Raw genomic sequence first — 21,907 nt, 5'->3', positions numbered from 1 at the left:
GCAACTCTGTAAACCATTTTATAGTACATTTTATGTATCTCTATAAAGTGTTATATAAAAAGAATAAAATGGGCTAGGAATGGTGGCACATACTTTTAATCTCAGCACTTGGAGACGGGCAGGTGAATTGCTGTTAATTTAGGGCTAGCCTGGTAAACAAGTCAATCAGGTCTATATAGTGAGACCCTGTCAAAATACAATAAAATACTGGAGTGATATCTCAGTTTGTAAGAAGATGTGCTTTGCAAGCAAGAGGACCTAAGTTCAAATCTCATGCACCTATATAAAATCTAGGTATGGTTATGTCTACTGTAAGACTAGTGTTGGGGAATAAGGATCAACAGATTTGGGGAACTTGCTGCCTAGTAGGGACAGTTCAAAACAAGAGTTTCAGATGTATCTTACCTCAGAGAATAAGGTGTGTAGCCATAAACGAAGATACAACATCTCCTTATGACTCTGCCTGATGTCTACATTCATATATGTTTTTATCCATCACACACATGCATGTACACACACACACACACATACACACACACACACACACAATGGGTTGGGGTCTAAAATGGTCTTACTTTTTCCTTTTGTGGTTTTTTAAACATTGTGAATGAAATACACAGTTTTTCTTTTTAATTTTCTGGCTGCCCGCTAACTTTACATATAGCCACAGATGCTATGGATGTAGAGGGTAGAGTTCTTATTGAGCAAGTGATTAGCTTTTGACAGTGCCATATACCCATGTACAAACCATGACTTCTGTTCAGGGGATATTCAGTGGCCAGGAAATAATGAATGGTCTTACCCTTTTGAGAGGTTTTTCACATGAAGACTAAGGTTGATTCATACTACAATGATATGACAGTGATAAGGTTTAAAACCTCATCTTTCTAAAAGGTTTAAAATAAGGTTCATTTACTTATCATTTATAGAAGTTATTTAAGAAATAAACCTAGAAATCACGTGGTCCTGTGTAGTTATTTTATCAGCTTGAGGCAAACTAAAGTTTTCTTAGAAAGGAACCCAAATTGAGAAAATGCCTCCATTAGATTGGTTATAGGCAGATCAGTAGTGTTATTTACTTGATTAATGATTGATATGGGTGAACCTAGCCCACCGTGGGCAGTGCCAACCCTGAGCTTTTGATCCTGGGTTCTTTAAGAAAGTTGGGTGAGTAAGACATAGATATCAAGCCAGTAAGCAGTGTTACTTTGTGTCTTCTGTTTCAGTTTCCACTTCTAGGTTCCAGCCTTGAATTCCTTACCTGTCTTTTCTCTGTGATGGACTGTGATTGGGATGTATAAGCCAAATAAATTCTTTCCTTCCCAGGTTTTTTTTTTTTACTTATGTTCTTTTGTAGACAGACTGTGCTTTTATTTTCCACTATCCAGACCCGAATATTAACATAGAACTATATTAATTACAACACTGTCTGACCAATGACTCAAGTGTATTCCTAACTAGCTCTTACATCTTAAATGAACCCATTTATATTAATCTGTGTTTCACAACGAGGCTGTGGCTTACCAGTAATGCTTTGGCAACTTTCTCCTTTGGCAGCTTAATGGCATCTCTTTGACTCTGTGTACTCTATATATCTCTGTTCAGATTTCCCGCCTGGCTTTACTCTGCTAAGCCAGTGGCTTATAAACCAATAAAAGCAACACATATACAAAAGGACATTCCACATCATTCTTTATTACAGAAATACAAACCTAACTAAGAACAAAACTCTTTCCTTTTAAAAACCATTTTGAAAAGCTGGACTATGTTGAATTATATCTCAGTACCCTCCTTGAAACTAGTTCATATAAGCATTAGCATTTTGTTACATCCACTGTTACTGTACAGTTAAATAAATAAAATCATATACTTTATAAATACCACCATTATTCTTGTGCCCTTATTTTTTAAAACAAAAGCAAAAGAGTCCTTTTAAATGTAAGCTATGGCCAGGTGGTGGTGGCACACACCTTTAATCCCAACACTGGGGAGGCAGAGGCAGGTGGATCTCTGTGAGTTTGAGGCCAGCCTTGTCTACAAGAGCTAGTTCCAGGACAGGCTCCAAAGTGACAGAGAAACCCTGTCTTGAAAAACCAAAAAAAAAGTAAGCTATGGTATAAAGTACATGCTCTTAAAAAGTATATATTCTGAGCCTTTGGTGCACAAACATCCACTGGGGCTCATTCAAACCATGACTTTCCTGACCCCTACCCACAAGAATTTGGTTTAAGCTGAATTTTTAATGAATACCTTTTGAAGCATAGTCCATTGCCCCATCATGCAAAGATTCCCAGGGATACAGGTAATGATGAGGAAAGCAAGGGTGTTAGAATGTTTATCACAACTGCTGAATAGATATTGACGTAGTCTCCAGCTATTTGATACTGGAAAGAGATGATATCCACATTGGAAATTCTGTTACAAAATAACAGTTACTTTCTTCCTACTATCATAAAATGCCAGGTTGTAAAACTGTTGTGCTTGTCACCCTTGCCAGCATCCCTCACTGATGGCCTTAGGTGCACTCATCTCCACCTTCCTTCTCTTTGTAGATTTCCTTTGACTTAGCAGAGTACACTGCAGATGTTGATGGAATTGGCACCTTGCGGCTTCTGGATGCAATTAAGACTTGTGGCCTTATAAATTCTGTGAAGTTCTACCAGGCCTCAACAAGTGAACTATATGGAAAAGTGCAGGAAATACCCCAGAAAGAGACCACACCTTTCTATCCGAGGTCACCATATGGTAAGGACACATGTGCCCAGCTGTATGTAAAGCTCTCTGCAGCTGTGGGGATGTTTCTGCTTTCATTCTGTATATGTGTCATACCTGGTCATTTGGGTGTAAGATTGCCATTTATAGACTAAAGTGGCTGGATTTGTTGGGAAACATACTGTATGCATTATTGCCATTGCCTCCAGGTGGATTAGCACCCCATTCACCAATCTCTGTTCATCCAACCTTTCTACACAGATCACTTTAAATGGAAATTAGACACAATATGACTCTTTTTCTAAGCTGTTTAGAGATTGTGCTGGAGCAATGAGCTTTTGTTTTGTTTGTTTTTTATTTTTCCCCATGAAAATTTCTCTGAGTACAAACCCAGGAGGAAAAAACACACTTATATGTACCACATTTTTAAGAAATTCATGAAAGATATATATGATAACATTTTAAAAACAATATTAAGATCCCAAATATCGACAGGCAGTGGTGGCGCACGCCTTTAATCCCAGTACTTGGGAGGCAGAGGCAGGTGGATCTTTGTGAGTTCGAGGCCAGCCTGGTCTAGAAGAGCTAGTTCCAGGACAGGCTCCAAAGGCTACAGAGAAACCCTGTCTCAAAAAGAAAAAAAAAATCCCAAATATCTTCTTTCTAATTTTCTAAAAGTTTGTGTGTGTGTGTGTGTGTGTGTATACACACACGTGTACTCACATGTGTACATGAGGGAGTGGGGGAGACACAGACAGACACAGTGAAAGACACAGTGAAATAGAGCTAAGAAAGATGAACTTGTTATATTCTATAGTATAATTGAATAAATAGATGGTAAAAGAATTATGAATGTTACAAAGGAAAGAGTTTTATTTCTAATGCACATGATTAATTGGCACACTGTGTTTTGGATTGTGGTTCATATTAGCCATTTTGATGCATTATAAGTAGTAATACTCTGTCAGTTATTTCTCGTCTAAGGTGAATGAAAAGCACAGTCCTTTAGAGTAAACTTTGTCTTTAACAAATTATTCCAACAGGTGCAGCCAAACTCTATGCCTACTGGATTGTTGTGAACTTCCGCGAGGCTTATAATCTCTTTGCAGTGAATGGCATTCTCTTCAATCACGAGAGTCCTAGAAGAGGTGAGTGAATGCATTTTCAAAGGAGGGCTTTAGACTTTACCAACAGAGAATGGTGTATGTATAGTCTGTTAATGTTCTATAGATTGAAAAGTTTATGTCTACTCCTCTTATAAATGTGGTAAATAAATATAAATCCAGCTTTAATTTATAAGAACTTTTAAAATTCTTTGTGAAAGGCTGGACTGTGTGCAAATTTACTGTTTTTGTTAGTAGTTTTCAACCCAAGTATGGGAAATAAACTGCTGGTGGTTTCTGTCATTCATTACTGTTTACCTAGACTCAACCAGTTGAAAATTAAGTATCTTCCCTTTATATTAAAGAGACACCAGAAATGATTGTTTCTCAAATGTATTCTAAAAGCAATTTGAAATAAGTCCTTAAGCATTATTTGTTTTGCTTATTTGTTTTCCTGAAAGTTGTATTTGTTTGCATCAGCTTAGTTATCGTTGTGACTATTGGCATATAATTTCTCTGCCATCAGCATTAGGTTTTCAGTGAGAAGACTTGTACTCCCACCCTTCTTCTGACCGAGTGAAACACGAGAAATGTTAACACGCCAGGTGTGTTCTGAGGGGAATAGAACCCACAACATCAGTCTTTACAAAGTACAACTTATTTGTGTCATCTAAATCAGAAACATTTTATTACATTTAATGGTCACTTAGTCTTAGAGTATGAGAATAAATAAGAAGCCCAATATTAAATGTTGGTTCTTGCCCAACAACTAGTAATACTTATAAGTATTTCAGTGAAATTTTATATGACTACATACTCACCTAATTAAACCAACAAGTCATAGAGAAAGATTAAAGTGACAGGCTTATAAAGGTGTCTTTAGCATCACATATTTTTATTTTATAATTGCTTAAGTTAGCAGTTCCCATGATGGGTTGTTAAGGCATGATTGCCAACCTGTCATCTCTGAATACACACATACTCATCATTTCTTTAATTAGTTTTGTGTTCTGGATATTCCTGGCAAGGGTAATGCAGTCTCTCTTCGCACAAACATGCTTGTATATTTTCTTGTGTTTCTGTATTTTTTTTTCCTCTTCAATCTGACCCATTTCTCCTACCACACACAGAACATAAATGTAAATGTTAATTGCTCTAAGTCAGGTTAAGAGAGGAAAAAGCATTCTTAGGTTTACAATAAAAAGACAATTTAAATATTATGCTTCTGCCAGTCCTCTATTTGCACCCTATAAATGAAGGCTTTTCTTCTATATTGATTATTTTCTGAATTTTAAGAGATAATATTTATGAATTTCAAAGAAAAAATTTAAATGTTATAAGAGGTAAAGAAAGAGTTCCTTTCCTCATTTATATTAAGCTTCCTACCACTGGAGTCACTATTATAATGCCCAGACATTCTCTTTATGTTTTCAAATCTGCAAAGATAGTTACCCTTATGTCTTGGGTATCTGTTAAATATTTGTTAGATTTGATCTTGGGCATCTTAATAGCAGGGGAAGGCTCTTGTTTTAGAAACTTTTAGACCTGAGTTTGATCCACCAGAACTAACAGTGGAAAGGGAGAACTGACCTTCAGAAATTGTCCTCTAGCCTCCACACATACTATGACATACTCATGTCTGCCTGTGCATATATACACAAACACAGATAGCCAGACAGATATATAAAGAGACTAATATAAAAATTATCAAAAGGTTTTCCACATTAAGATTATTAAAGAAGCTGGACGATGGTGAGAGCGCCTTTAATCCCAGTACTCGAGACAGAGACAGGTGGATCTCTGTGAGTTTGAGGCCAGTCTGGTTTACAGAATGCATTCCAGGACAGGTGCAGAAGCTACTGAGAAACCCTGTCTTGAAAAACGGGAAAAAAAGATTATTAAATAAAACTTGACCTTCTAATATGAACCAGTTTATTGTTTTATTATATATACAGAAATCAGTACTATTCCATTTTAAACCCAATTTATATATTCAAATAATAAAAATAGAATTTATATTAATACTAGCTTTGATAAAACTTCTGAAATCTAATATACATAGCATTTTAAAACTTAAAATTAAAATAAATTTAGTATGAAAGTAATTTTTTTAAAGATTAAGCATTGTTTTCTAATGAGTCATTAGTGCCAGATTGAAACTCTCTTATAGGAGGACTACATCGTGTTTCTACAGCTCTACCATCTGAAGACATACCATCATGGTAATAGACATTAGATAAATATTTTTAAAGAAAGAATGAGTATCCCCTATTTCAATAAAACTTTACTGACTTAAAATTAGAATATCAGAATTAGAAAACAGTAAAAATTTATAGGAGAGTTTTTAATAAATGTTATTTTAATGGTTCCACACATGCAATAATTAAAACTAACACAGACTATTTGTAGTATTGATTCAGTCTGATGTACTTTGAAGAGCATTATGCACTGTTAAAATTCTTAATATGTGGAGCTACAGTTTAGGATGGCACTGAAGGTGACTTCATTTTAGCTTTGCAACCTACTACCACAGGGGACACACGTTTTGCTTGATGGAGCGGTGGAAAATGTCAACCTAACCCGAGATACAATCACAAATCACCAAGTACAAGAACTCAGGCTGATGTATTTTGGTCAGAAATAAGATTTTCTTCCTCTGAAAACTGCTGGCAGTCTCTTTTGACTGTACCGTAACATTTTATGGTGGCTTATGATTGAAAAAGTTGCTATTTTTTAATGTAAAAGACCAGACTTTGGCAAACTGTGCTTTATGAACCACGTCCAGTTCTTTCACGTGTGTGTGTGTGTGTGTGTGTGTGTGTGCATGCGTGTAAACAAAGTTTAGTTGGAATACAATCATTCTCATAACTTTATATGTTGTTTATGGCTGTATTCATACCCTAGAATCCTGTATCCTGAAAACCCTAAATATTTACTGTCTAAGCCTTTAAGGAACATCTAATAGACATCTAGAAAACTTGCAGTGGGTTTCTTTCAGAGAACAAACTGATCTTCCAGGAGTTAGTGCCAGAGTCAGTTGTGTTCAGTAGTCCTACTGTGCTAGTGAGGTACTATTTGGTTAGAGCTCTTCTGTGTTTTCCTGCCGTACTGAAGAGGCATTGTGATCTAAAGAAAAGTTAATCATCATTAGTGTATGATCAAAGACCTGCCCACTACAGCAGCTACCTCCTAAGTTAACATTGTCTCATTCTAATTTCACTATGTCTTTTTTCCATCCCAGTTTGATTTCTTTTATTTTAGTGTTGTATTTAAAAACACATTTATGTTGTGAGAACTGTAATATAAATCTGAGATAGAATTATTGGTGATTATATAAGACAAATAGTTGGGAATAAATTCTAGGGAATGAACCCAGTGATCTAGCAGTTCTTTCCATTAGGAACAAGTGTGTTTATGTTGCTCAAACAAAATGTGGGCACTTTAGCGCCTTCTCCAAGTTAGTGAGAAATGGGTAAGATCTTAGCACTGTCAGTCCATAGGACATGAAAATATAGTAACATGTTCTATGACTGATTCTTGCTATGTGTGTTATATGAATATAAATATTAATGGGTATTTTTATTAATGAATATCCCATTTTTAAAATATAGATACTATTCCCTTATTAATTTATCTCATAAATAAATCATAAATACATGTGCTCATATATTTAAAAAACTTTTCCCTCTGTCATGATTTTACCACACTTGAAATCTTGTATCTGGCTACTTCTTGCAGTGGAAATATGCATCTCTATATATTGCATTTTCACAAATACAGTATATTCTTTGCCATTCTCATAGTTGTGATGACCACCTTTCTTCTGGAGATACAAACTTACTTATTTATTCAGAAAAAATATTGTTTATTATCTAAGCTTTTTAGTTTCTTGAAGAAAATTGACATAGGTAAATTTTTTTCTTTATTGTTAGGTTTCTTTGAAAAGCTAGAGTTAGTCAAGCTGTGACTCCATCATTAAGGATATTAATGATATAGGTTAAAGCATGAGGAAAACATGGAAAGATTCTTTGCTTCATTCACTGTCATATACGTAATGATACTTGGATTTTTTTCAAATACACTATTTACTAGTAGTTTACTCTACCATCACCACCACCACTGACCCTACCCGAACTCACTCCACCATATGGCCTATATGATCTTCCTGCCTTAACATTCCAAGTGATGGAATTACAGGTGCATTCTGCCATATCTGCAAAATTATTCTTGTACTTGGAACTGCTCTATAAATTAGAATATTATAATGAAGTCTAGTTAATAAATCTAGCAACAATATTTACATTTGCTATTATTCATTGCATTTGAAAGGGAAAAGCGAGGTATTTGTCACCTATGTCTTGGAATCAGTCCACTGTTTTTAATTAGTACACCTGCAGAATACTTTGACATGTCATGGCTTGTTCATTTATAAACAGAAATTTATTCCAAACAAAATAAAATGTATTTACATTAACATTAGGAAGAAACCAAAACCATATATATCCTACATCCAAGTTCAAAAGGTTGAAAAAATTAAGTGATTATGTTAAACTGGATTTCCTAACTTTGATGATTATGACATCATAATTAAAGGCTGAAATTAATGTGATATTGGATGATCTTTTTTGCTTTCAATGTGACTGTAGAATTAGAGGCTTGGGCATCCTTCAGCTAATGAGTGGCTGAATCTTCAGTAAGAATTGCCAGGGTCCATCCGGGAAAAGAATGTTTAGGTCAGGAGTATTCCTGGTAAATATTGCCCACTGCCCAGTGTGGCTCAACTAAACTCCCACTCTGAAGACATCAGCCCTGTGAGATATGGAAGCTATATTTCAGTTCAGCTGATTGATGAGGATGTGTTTCTTATGCTGACTTTTGTCATTAGGAAAGTCTGGGCACTAGAGTAGGTAGTAGACGGAGGAGGTGAAGCTGGAGTAACTGTACCTCCCTCCTCGACTGCCAGTTAATTTATCAGTGGTGAATAACATACAGTGATTGACTTCATCCCAAGGCATCCCTGACCTGAGAAAAATTAGGTTCCATGTGGCAGTCATGCTTATTCTACTCTCCTCCCACTCTTTCTTTTCTTTAAATGCTTAAGAATAGGGAATTTGGAGCTAGGAGTATAGCTCAATGGCAGAGCACTTACCTAATCAGGGAAGCCGTATGAACCTTGTTTAGGCATAGAATCTGTATGTAAGAATTTAAATCATCTGTATGAATGTATGTATGCATGCATACAAATGTATTTATGTGAGAGAGGGTATATGTGTGCCTGGCACATGTATGGAAGTCAGAGCATAACTGTGGTTGTTGGTTCTCAAGTACCTTCCGCTTTTTGTTAGAGGTAGTCTGTCATTGGCTTGCAGCTTTGCATTCCTGGTGCCCTCAGAGTTCAGATTCTCTGGAGCTGGAATGGAACTACAGACGCTTGTGAGCTACTATGTGGGTTCTGGAAATGAAACCTGGGTCCTGTGCAAGAGCAGCAACTGCTGTTAACCACTGGACCATCTCTCTAGTCCATAAGGCATTGCTTTAATGAAATATAAATGTGATTGGAAACAAATGACTAGAGTATCATTAAGCTGTCAATAAAAGAAATAAAACTGATAAAATGCATTAAAAATCATGAGGCAATACCCAGTTCATAAAGTACTTAAGATAATTAGCAGTTTAGGACTACCCACAAATGGATGGTGTGCTGCCACTGTTTGGATTTTGAGCCATTTTTAGATGATATAGCACATTCCTCTAAATATGGGCTTCATAAGAAATCATCTATATCTGTCTAAACCCAGTATTCACCTCAGTGACATTTTAAGGTTCATGAACTTGTGGTTTTTAGTGGTAGTCTTGAGCACTTGTTGAGTTGCTGAGTGTCTCTTTTGTAAAATGTCTATTATCATAAGTTAATCTTCAGAATTTTTAAGCTGCCATTTCTGTACAAAACCAGTTGCATAAGTTATATTAGATTTTAAAATAATTTCCTCATTGTTTAGTTCTAAAGTATACTGGTAATATTTTGCTTTAAACATTAGTTTCATACTCTTGGTGACACTAGGGGAGTGAGAGGTTAGGAGAGTGACTTTGTTCCCCAGGGGAACATGTCCAGTGTTCGAAGACATTTCTGACTGTCACAACTGCCTGATACTTGCTAAGTAGGTAGATGCTGGGGCTCTGCTGGGTATCTTACAGTACATAAGAGACCCTCATAACAAAAACACAGCAAAGTCAGCCAAAGAAAATAGCAGATGAGTTGACGTAAGAAACCAGTGCCCTACAGCGTCACATAAAAAATCTTTTTGGAAAAGCTATATGAATGTCATTTATAACAGTAGAATTTAGAGTTGGATGCCTTTAGCCCCTGCCCTCTGGAGGGAGAGGGAGGCATATCTCTGAGTTCAAGGTCAGCTTGTTCTACAAAGTGAGTTCCAAGGCAGCAAAGGCTACGTAACAAGACCCTGTCTAAAAGCAAACAAACAAACAAAAATAAGGTACTGTTCCTTTTTCTTTGAACACTTTCACTGTGTAGAAATCTTTTATGGAGCTATAGCAAGTATTTAACACTTTTGTTTCTATAGCTGTATACAAGACTATTCTGGCCATGGTTCATTGAGTCATACATGGCTGACCTAGTTCAGGAAAGCAGTCAGCAGAGTTGTAGTTTCAGGACTTTGTCCTACTCTTTCGAACATGGAGCTCTCATTTTAGTCACCTGGTGATTCATAAGACACTTATCATTAGCTATTACCTTCAACAAAAAAAATTCTCTGTATTTGCTATTAAACAACCATTAAAACAGGTTGCAGGTAATCTTTTACTACATAAAATTACAGCAATAAAGTGTGAGCTGTTTCCTACAAATGAGAGTTTTTCTTCAAAAATTTTTACAATTCATGACAATTTGGTGCTTTATGATATGATACAATGCATAGTATTAAAAAGCACCCTGTCTTTCCATGTGAGTAATACCCTGGAGTAAAATCCTCCTCAGAATGACAGTTTACAAATTACAGTCATGCTAGTATAGTAATACCAAGGAACAAGCAAAACAGTGTCACTAGCTCCATGTTTTATTTGTACTTTTATCAAAGGTGCTTTGTGATTTCCTTTATAGGCGAGTATCAGAACCTTAACTCACTGGTGGTGGTGGTGGTGGGGACAATAATTGCTACCCGTTTTGAAATCTGGGGATGAAGTAACCTCCTATTGGAGTTCCATGGGGCCTTATTGATTGTAATAACCATTTTGCCTGTTCACAAGTGGTTAATTGTTGGCTACTAACCTTGCCTTTCTGGTTGGAGTACAAAGTGATATCATCTCATTTGCCATTTTATGTGTTTCCTGTGATAGTCCACAGATGACTTGCACCTTTGGGGATTATAGTGCTGTCTGGCCCATCTTACTCTCTGTGGATTGATACAGTATAATTGCTTATCCATGAAAGGCTACTGAAGCCATCCTTGTTTTACTAGAAGTGGTTATTACCATCAAACAAAATTTTCCCTGCCACTAAGCAAGATGATACTTATACAATTGTCTAATTGAATCAAAGGTGTTTTCCTCCATAAGTTTCATAATTTGTACATAACATTTATTTGAAACCAAACTGTTAATTGATGTCACATCTTCCTGCAGGATGGCCAGACAGTTTTGCTGAGGCTACTTGAAAGTTCTATGTCTCTGACAAGTTATTCATTCTCAGACCTCAGTTTCCTCATTTACACATGGAAAGAATGACCATACCTGACAGGGACATTATGAGGGTCATATGTCTTATCAGTTCCCTCTGCAGGTAATAAGGGCGTATATGAAAAATCTTAACAACATACCTTGTACATGTAGGCATTCTTTGCTTGCTTTTTCTTTTCTTTTTTACTTTTTCTTTTCATTCCTTTTCTACCATGTTCAGCAATGTTTTGAAGGGTGTTAGTTTCTTTTCTTCTCGACTTTCAAAGTAAAACTCTGCAGGACTCAGCTCTGCAGTGGATTCTAGTCACTCTTGAGTAGGAGTAGGACGATAATGAATAAAGGCAACAAAATCCATGGCTACAGATTCACTGTGTTAGTGTAGTCAGGAGACACTTATGAATTCTGAAAAGATAAAAATGGAAGTGGTGTTGGAGAATTACTTTCAATGTAGGAAAAGCCATTTGTACGGAGGATTGTGACAAGTAAGCCAATTCTATCTGAACTAGGAAAGTAGAAAACAAAACAGAATTAAAGAATAATAAACAGATACCAAAATTATCTATGAAAGATCATTTAGGAAATTCTGAATATTGTTTATACCCATTCATGTACTATTATTAATGGTCCTATGAAATTTATTTGTGTAGAAGATAAGGCTTTATTTTAAAAACACAATGAAGAAAAAAAGAAATAGCCACATGGCCTTTTAGCTATTGAGACGTATACAGATATAAATTATATAGAGATATAAATTAGTTTGTGCAGTGCTGGGTATGGACTCTAGGGCCTCACACATGCTAATGGAAACACTACCATGCAACTGTATCTCGGGCCTATGGTTATGATTTAAATTACTACCTATATAATGTTTAAAAATTGTTTTTGAGACTATAATATAATTACATCAATTTACACTTCCTGCCCCCTGTTCTTTCAAAATTTTGGCTTCTTTTTCTTTAATTGTTGTTGTGTATGTGTATGTTCCTAAATATATAAATACAGCCTGCTCATTCCATGTAATGTTTCTCATAAAGCATATTTTTCGGATTGACTATGTGATTTGGATAACCAGTTGTGTGCTTTTCCCAAGGGAAGACTTTCTCCAGCTCTCAGTATTCCTTTGTTTCTTGTAGTGCTCTGTGTAGGGCTGAGGCCTCATGGGCATTCCTTTTCCCACATAATCATGTACGTTGGTGCCATTTTTGTTCTAGTAATATTTAGACAGCCGTGTTGGTGAGACTTCATGGATGTAGTTTTTAATATTTTTAGGAGACACAATCTCACAGAAAACGTCCAGTTCCTCTTGCCCTAATAATCTTCTGTCCTCTCATTTGTAATAATTCCTGCGCCTTGGGTGAAGGAATTCTGTTGTAGATGTTTCCTTTGGGACTGGGTTCTACAACTCTGCATTTTGATATGTTGTGGTTTTCTGTGATTGCTGTCTGTTACAAAGAGAAATTTCTTTGATGAATGGTGAGAATTACACTTACCTATGGATATAAGGATAAATATTTAGAATATAGTCAGGTATTATTCTAATTAATATAGTACTTGCAGATTTTCCTCTAAGATCTATGACTTCACTAGCCCTGGTTAATTGCTTGGGTTTCCATTACCAGGCATGATTTCCCTCATATTGAGGGGTCATAAGTTTGATTAGAGAGCTGTTACTTAATGCCACGGTATTCTTGCCACTACCTCACTTTTAGGATTATTGTGCCCTGCTATTCATTATTGTGGTTCATGTGTGTCATAGCTGAGTAGGGCTTCTGTTTGTTTCCTTCCTTTGGAAGCTTGCATGGTGCCTTCTACTACCATGAAAGCCTGTCCTCTGGGAGGTGGTTTTTAGGTCAGTTCCAGCCTAGGGACCTCTGAGTTCTGTGTTTGAAGGTCATGCTTTTTTAAGCAATAGGAACTTACCTTCTACCTCTTTGGGGCAACCAAGGGCTATCACAGCAGCTTATAAATGGTCAGGGGGGCGAAAGTCAGGACCGTGAGGGAACCTCCATCTGGCGACAGATGGGGAAGGTGACTGAGCCCCACATTGGAGCACTGGACTGAGCTCCCAAGGTCCTGATGAGGAGCAGAAGGAGCGAGAACATGAGGGAGAAAGTCAGGAACGAGAGGGGTGCGTTCACTCATGGAGACGGTGGGACAGAACTAAAGGGAGATCACCAACTCCAGTTGGAATGGGACTGATGGATCATGCGACCAAACCCGTCTCTCTGAATGTGGCCAACAGCGGGGGCTGACTGAGAAGCAAAGGACAATGGCTCTGGGCTCTGATTCTTCTGCATGGATGGGCTCTGTGGGAGCCTTCTCAGCTTGGTCGATCACCTTCCTGGACCTGGGGGGAGTTGGGAGGACCTTGGTCTTAGCATAGAGTGGGGAACCCTGATGGCTCCTTGGCCTTGAGAGGGAGGGAGGGGAGGTATGGGTGGAGGGGAGGGGAGGGAAGGGGGAGAAGGAGGGGAGGGAAGGGGGAGGAGGAGGGGAGGGAGGGGAGAGGAGGAGGGAAGGAGATGGAAATTTTTAAATATAAAAAAAATAAACCATGAGAAAAAAAATAATAAAATAAATGGTCGGGGGGTTCTTGAACAATCATTACAAACAATTCAAAAGAGGGCTTCTCTTGCCTAGTGTTGTTTTAAATTATTGTTGTTATATGGCCTGTGGCTCTTGAGGGGATCAGTCAACCAAGATGGGAAATTTTTATTTAAACTATATAGGTGTGTGTGTGTGTGTGTGTGTGTGTGTGTGTGTGTGTGTGTGTGTGTAAAAGTATGATTTCTTATGACTTTTTCAGAAATCCTTACTGTTGTTTTACCCTCCCACCTCCTTCTTCAGTATATATCTTCTTCCCTCTCCCTAACTAGAGTTCTTCATCTATTTTTACCCATTTCCCCTTCACTTTTACACTGCTATTTGACATCGCCTTTTGAAATAAAATGTATATTGGGCTTTCTTTTTAGAATTTAGAGTCTAAGGTTTCTTTTTCAGTGTTTGCTATGAAACTTCATCCTCATCTACTGTTTCTTGTGTGCTGAGACTAGAACCCTGGACTTCAAGTATTGCTAGCACTTGCTCTACCACTGGTCCACACCCTTAGCTCTTCCTCTTTGTAGCTGCCTCAGGTGGAGATACATACCCTTGTCTTCTGCGCAGTTTCAATCAGGCCCTGCTTCTTATTAAAGGTGTGCCTTTATATTCATTTCTCAACCTCTGTGAGTTATGGTTTATTCATCTGTGAAATTGGATAATGATAGACTTCACTTAGGGTTGTTATGGGCATTAAAGGAAATAGTGTAAGTGAAGCTATTAGCACATTAGCATACTGCCATGACCACTACTAGGTTCCCACCTAGAGCTATAGATTCAACTTGTGTCTCCTCACAACTTAAAATGCAATAATAGTAAAGCAGAATGATAGAGGTTGGAATATATTGCAGTGGTAGTATTTGCCTATCATACTCAAGGCCCTGGGTTCTGCTACTAGTACCACAAAAATAAATTCAACACAAACCAATAAATAGGAATAATAAGTAAGGAAATAAATAACAGAATAAATAGTTTATTCAGTTTGTTTTGCCTGAGAAAAGCATAAAGCTTTGAGAGTTTCTTTATTGGTAGTTAGAGAGTTAAGATGTTAGAATTAGTGAATGTATATCATGCTAAAAATACTATCTGTGCTTCTGCTGTGTGAGAGGCATATTTAACTTTTAGGTATTTTTTGCAGATATTCTTGATGTGGGCTGATTCTAATGATTGATAATTTTTGATGTTTAAGAATTTATTTTAATGGTAAATTAACTTTTATGACAATAAAGCGATTTTCTATCCTAGAGTCTTCATCCAGCCACCTGATGAAATTTTTTAATGCTAAAATAGAATGAAAATTGCTAAAGCAGAGTGTACCTGCGGATTACTAACTTGTGGGGAGACAGCCAAGGAAGTGAACTCTTAACAGTAATGTTGCCCAAACAACACCAATATAATGACGCCAGTTGATCTGCCAACACAGTTGGGAAATTCCACATGGTCTCTCTCCTAGATAAAGAACTGCCTATGGTCAATGGCTACTGAGAGAGGGAGTATTAGTTTCCTATAGAGACAAGCTTTCCCTGCAGGTGGTTCAATGACAAGCAATTAGTCTTGGATATTTTATAGTTAAGAGCTTTCCTCCAGCTAGTTTCTACCTCCCAAAGTTCTCACCACCTCCAAAACTAGCGCCACCAGCTGAGAACAAAGTGTTTAACACATGAGGTAGTGTATGATGGTTTGCATTCAAACCATTTCATGGCAAACCTGTGGCATGCCCTAAAAACATTTACAGATATTTTGTTTTATTTTGTTTGCTCCTTAATTATTATTTTAAAAATAGAGTCCTTTCTTTTACTCGCTTGTTGCAGCTACTGTTACTGCTTATGCCAGATCTATATGCACCATCCTGTACATTCCTCTCTCCTTCGGCCTTTGAATGGGAAGCCCAAAGAAGTGGGTACCTCAAGAAGTGCTAGATGATCTTGTAAGAAAAAGACCATATGACAAGTAGGAATGTCAAAAATTACCTTCATATTGTTTTTGTTCTCTGCTTATTTACACACACACACACACACACACACACACACACATCACACACACACACACACACACACACACACTCATATGAACAGTTTGCCTACCTACACATAATACTTAGTGGTCAGCCTTTATTTCTGCTTATTCTTGCTCTTAGAATCAAGCCACCCTTTAAAAACTCAAAGTCCCAGTATACTAGCAACAGTGACTAGAGAGGATACAATGTTGCTTGTTTTCCTTGGGAGAATAAATTCCCTCTATACTCATTTGCCATCGGGATTTTGCATGCATTGCTTCTCTGTGAAAGGAAAGAACAATAAAACCATATCAAAAGAGCTAAGGAAGATTATTGTGGAAGGAGACACAGTTGCCATTTTATAGACATTTGTCCTAATTTCCTATCAGATGAAGAATTTGAATCAAAGGCCTTTTGAAGATTTTCTTACTTTGCAGTCTTCATGCTGGGATGGCTGTAAGCCAATGCTATTTCTTTACAGTTACTTTGAACATGAAATTCACATAAAGTAGCCCTGCTTTGTTTCTTAAATGTCACTATGCTTCCAAAGTCAAATGGAAGCTGAAATAAAATTTTAGTCAAAGAATTTTAAGTTTGAACACTGTCAACTAAATATATAAACACTGTCATTATTTGAAATAGCCATATGAATTCTAATATAAGCCACAAATATAAAATGATATGTGGTCAGTCATTGGTTTAATTCTAATGTCGTTCCTGGAAAAAAAAGACTTGATTCCACAAGATGATATTTATATCTCTATATTAATCCGAGGAACTTTCAACTCTTAGGTATACTGAATCTGCTTATGAGGAAAAACTCCTTCGTGTTAGATTGTCCCCAGATTCTTACAGTCTGGTGGGGGAGGGCAAGGTCCTGTGTAGAGATTTCCACACATAGGAAGGCAGACAGTAAATGTATGTGTGTTCATTATGGACAGAAGCTGCCTGATATAGCCAGGGAATTTCTTTGTTATTACCTGACATCAGTGACCCTCCATTGATTTGTTGAAGTGTGGCCTTGAGAAACAAGCGTACCCACTCAGACTTTAAGCATGCCTGAGAATTTGGAGCTGTCACAGACGAAATAATCAGGCTCACTGTATATTGTTTTTATAAAGAGATTTCTTACTATTTAAACCACTGAGTGGACCTACATCCTTTCTCTCCTTGCTAAGGGAAGGGGGACTGAACACCTATCATGTGTTAGGGACCATGCCAGACACCAGTCTAAGTGACCAATATAATGCTTGTCATTAAAAACTTGCAGTTGGGACAAGAAAACTAAAGCTTGATGGTATATAATTTTTGCAAGGGCCAAGGAGGGTGAAGTAGGAGCAACTCTACGCCTTGTGGGAGAGTTTGGGATACCCACAGAGATGATAACAGAGTTGTCCTGCAGAAAGAGGCACAGTGTGCACACAAATTTTCCTGCCAGTAGAAAAGCATGTCTAGAAGAGAGACTTTCTTGCCTAGATGTCTGCAAACAAAGACATGACTGGCATATCTATGCCACTTGGCACAGTTGTTAAGGGGCACATAATAAGGAAGAGACACTGGAGAGGAGAAATGTGACAGATCACATGGGACTATTCTCCCTCTTTGGCCACTCAAGAAAGAGTATTGTAGCTGGATTTTTATTTAGAAAATACGGATTTTTAGTAGAGATGTTGAAGAAAGAAATGTGGGGGCAAGAATGGCACCTGGAATCTCAAAAGGAAAAATGCTCAAGGGATGGGCCAGATGGAATTGCTCATCAAGTTTGGACTTCTGATCTTTCTAAGACTCTGGCTTTACAAATACAAAAACTCATGTTAGGTTTATGGAAAATAACTAATTAAGTATATCAAACAGGTTTGTATGGATGTTTTTCAAGTATAACAATGGCATTAAGGTTGGTTAGAGCCAGAAACTTGAGTGTTGTCTGCTGGCTTGTTTTTCTTTCTCTTTAAGTGCATGTGCGTGTGTGTGTGTGTGTGTGTGTGTGTGTGTGTGTGTGTGTGTTTGTAGTTTTAATCTTAGTCTAATTTTTCCAAGCTGTTTCTATGAAGCCAAAGCTAGTGTCACCAACACCTTCATTTTCTTCAATGTAGAAGAAAATGGGTCTCTTTTAATTCCCTTTGAGAAAGTCCCAAGGAAAATTCATACAGTTCCTGCCTTGACTATAGCTGCTCTCTCAGCCACATAAAAAGATAGAAAATTCTTTGGGCCAACACAAGTAGGCTGTCCCTCTGTAATAAAAATGGTGCAGTCAGATTGGAAGAGTCAGGACAACCCCAGTAGTACTAGACAAAAAGGGAAAGAGCATAGTGATGTCCTGTGGTGCAGTATGTAAATGACTTAACTACTCTGTGGCCTACTAGACTGTATACAGAAGAGCTGCTTAATTAAGAGTGTTTGAGAAATACAGTAGTCACAATGCAGAGAAATTATGTACTAGGGAAACAGAGTGTTTTAGATTTCAAGAACAAATAGAAGCCTTCAGTCATCTTTTGTGTATGGCATGCTTGTATGTGTGTATTCTCTGCCTTTTCAGGTGCCTAGAAATGAACTGTCTGCAGAACCTTACTCCTCTCCCAGCCCCCTCCTTGACCCTCTGGTGACAAGGGTTTTCAATTCTACCAGTTCCGTTTCTTCCTCCTCACTAGGTCTTCCCTATCAGCATGCAAATATGTTACTTTCTCTTCATTCTGGAAACCATCACCTGTGCTGTAACAAATAAAGCTTGCCTGAAGATCAGAGTGCAGAGCTAGCCACTAGTTAACCATAGAGGCCAGGCAGTGGTGGCACGTACTTTTAATCCCAGCACTCAGGAGGCAGAGGCAGGTGGATTTCTGTAAACTCAAGGCTACCTTGGGCTGCAAAAGATTGATCTAGTCTAAAAGAGAAACAAAGCCAAGCAGTAGTGGCTCACACCTTTATTCCCAGCATTAGGAAAGTGGAGACAGGAAGGGATATGGCTGGGCAGAGAGAGGAATGTAAGGCTGGAGAAGACAGGAGCACATGGCATTTAGTCAAAGGATCACCTCTTTGGTCTGAGAATTTAGTAGAGGTAAGAACCAGTGGCTGGCTGCTCTGCTTCTCTAATCTTCAGGCAAGCTTTATTTGTTATAGCACAGACAAAATATTACCACAATCACCCACTTAAGTACCTTGTAGAAAAAGCTTTCAAAAAAGTGTCTACGCATATTGTCTAGAGATATTTTTATTCTAGACTGTTAGTCTTTCCCTGTCCACACACAATGATGATAGGGATAAAGTCCAGGACTTGAAGATACTTAAAAGGCTCTTCTGGTTTCATCCTGTCTTTACCCCTGTCCTCTCCAGGAGTTTTTCCAGACTCCTCAGAAGCTGTCGGATTCAGGCCTGAGTCACCTTTGGTCACTTCACCATCTGTTTTTTTTTTTTTTTCCCATTACATAGAAGCTTTTGGGGCACTCCCTAGACACAGGCTTTGTAGACTTTTCTCCGGTCTTTCTGACCCTAAATGGGCCAGTGTCAATGAACTTGGTTTGTGAATCATTTGTTTTATTGTTCACTTCCCTCTTGGTGGTCTCAACCAGTCTCCAGACTTGAAATGGATGGTTCCCAAATGTATAATCTCAGCTGCCACCCTCCTCCCCGGGCCAGACTGAGTCACACTAATTTAAAGATGAAAATTTACCCTTGTATAGTCATAATTTAAAGATCTTATATTCATCAGCCCTCTGAGAGATTGATTAGTGCATAAAATGAATGGAACAACATAAAACAGCAGTAAAGTAGCTTTTATATGTAAATTTGTTTTGATTGCTTGGAATTTATTGAGCAGGGATGTTTGTTTGACTAAGGTGGTGGTTTTGTCTCCTTGGGGATGTAAAGGATAGTCTTCCATAAGGTGTTAGCTGTACCTAAGGTCAACAATAGCAAAGTTAAGAAACTCTTAAACAAGGGTTTATGGATTTAAGTTATCTTTCTGTTGAAATGTCGTGAAAATATCAAAATTCTTTGAACAGTACTTTAAGCACATACTTATAAGTACTTATCAAAAGATAGTACCCCTCCTAAAAAATGCACATTGTGAATTGTCCTCTTTCAAGCCAGGGATTCTTTTAAACATGCCTGCTGGATTGTGAGTACCTGCAGTTAAATTGTGTTGCTCTTGGCAAGGCTTGGTGAGCAAAATGAGGTATGGTCTCTCTGATCTCAGTAGTGTACTCAGTCAGTCATGACCTTCTCAGTGCCTCTTCTTTCTACACCCTGTCTACACCAAGCCACAGCCCAGGCTGTTCTCAGTGGGGTAGCCAGAGATTGCCACAAAGGAAACTCAGGCCCAAACCAGAGGTTCACATGGGGTTCAGGATGAATTGGAATGACTTCTTGTTTGCAAACTTTGTACTTTATGTAGCTTCAGAAAACTTTTAAATGGGCAATGGAATAGAATTTTTATAAAACTACTATTTCTTATAATAAGATTTTTGTGCTGACAGATAAAATTTTACAAATACATGTATGTACTCACGTGTACATACAATCTTGCTTATATATTCATATTTCCACAGCTAATATTACAGAATACTCATAATTGTGATTTTTATTAGGGAATAAATTGGCCAATCTTAGGACCTGTGAAAAACAGACTTTTGAAATCTAGTCATTTTGATTAGCATAAGAATTATCACAATTTCTCCACTATGTTTAGGGAGTCAACACAGAGTGTCTTGTATCACATTGTGTGTAAATAGAGACTGCTTTTTTGCTTCCTGGCCACCCAGATCGGAATGATTACACAGAAACTATAGTAATTGGCCAATAGCTTAGGTGTATTCCTACCAGGCTCTCATATCTTAAATTAACCCATTTCTATTAATAATGTGTTATCACCCAAGGATGTGGCCTATCAGTAAGGTTTCGGCTCTTTCTCTGGCTTCTTTCTCCTACAACAGCTACATGGTGTCTCTTTCCTTTGGCAGCTACAATACATCTCCCTAACTCTGCCTTTCCTCCTTCCCCACCCCAATTCAGATGTCCCACCTTGCTATATATATTCTGCCCTGCCGTAGGCCAAAGACACTTCTTTATTAACCAATGGTAATAAAACGTATTCACAGCATACAGAGGGGAATCCCACATCACTGCCTTTAAAACGTCTTTATAGAAGTAGAATGTTGTGATTTATTACTGATATTCAATAAACTTTTTATGAAAAATACTTGGAAATAAAACTATCACAGATCAAAATTAACCTGACCCAAAGTATATGCAACTTAATGAACTTCTGTGCAGTTAGAATGACATTCAGAGCTGAAGCTGTGAAGTTCAGTTGTTTCCAATATATTTTATTGTTATGTACTTATCCACCACCAAACCAAAAAGAAAAATTATGACAAAACTCAAGCTTGAAGAAAATTAGCTTTATATCACAATGGTTTCTTGTGTTCACATGCTGCATTTAATTCTTATTTATCCCAATATGTTTAGCCTTCCTTATCCTCTTCTTCATTCTTTACCTACATGAACATTTGTCTCCATATATGCATGAAGATAATCAAATTCATTGATTTCAGTGAGTATACTATTGATGCATGAAAGACAATCCAGTGTCTCTGGTTTAATACTGGTCACTTAAGTTATGTTTTTTATTAGTTTTTTACTTCTTTCCCTTCAGCTTTTGTTTTAAAATGTATGTGACTACAAGGATATTACATTATGTACCCAATGACATCATGCTAGAGAGTTTGGATCATTCAATATTATATGTATGTGCATATGCAGTTACACATGTGTATACACTGATGTCAAGATCAGATGTAAGAACAAAGACAGG

At 37.4% G+C, this 21,907-nt stretch overlaps 1 protein-coding gene across 1 annotated transcript in view; it reads left to right on the top strand.

Annotated features, from left to right (window-relative positions):
• The window catches only part of Gmds (GDP-mannose 4,6-dehydratase), a 536,488-nt gene that overhangs the window by 226,871 nt on the left and 287,710 nt on the right, over positions 1 to 21,907 (top strand). The window contains exons 5-6 of the mRNA XM_038334108.1: positions 2,553 to 2,745; positions 3,756 to 3,860. Coding sequence (XP_038190036.1) covers positions 2,553 to 2,745; positions 3,756 to 3,860 — 298 coding nt within the window. The remainder of the gene's footprint in view (positions 1 to 2,552; positions 2,746 to 3,755; positions 3,861 to 21,907) is intronic.

Source organism: Arvicola amphibius, chromosome 6 (assembly GCF_903992535.2).
Source record: "Arvicola amphibius chromosome 6, mArvAmp1.2, whole genome shotgun sequence".
Taxonomy (NCBI): Eukaryota; Metazoa; Chordata; class Mammalia; order Rodentia; family Cricetidae; genus Arvicola; species Arvicola amphibius.
The sequence above is the reverse complement of the archived record's forward strand: the minus strand, read 5'-3'. Positions and strand labels throughout refer to the sequence as shown.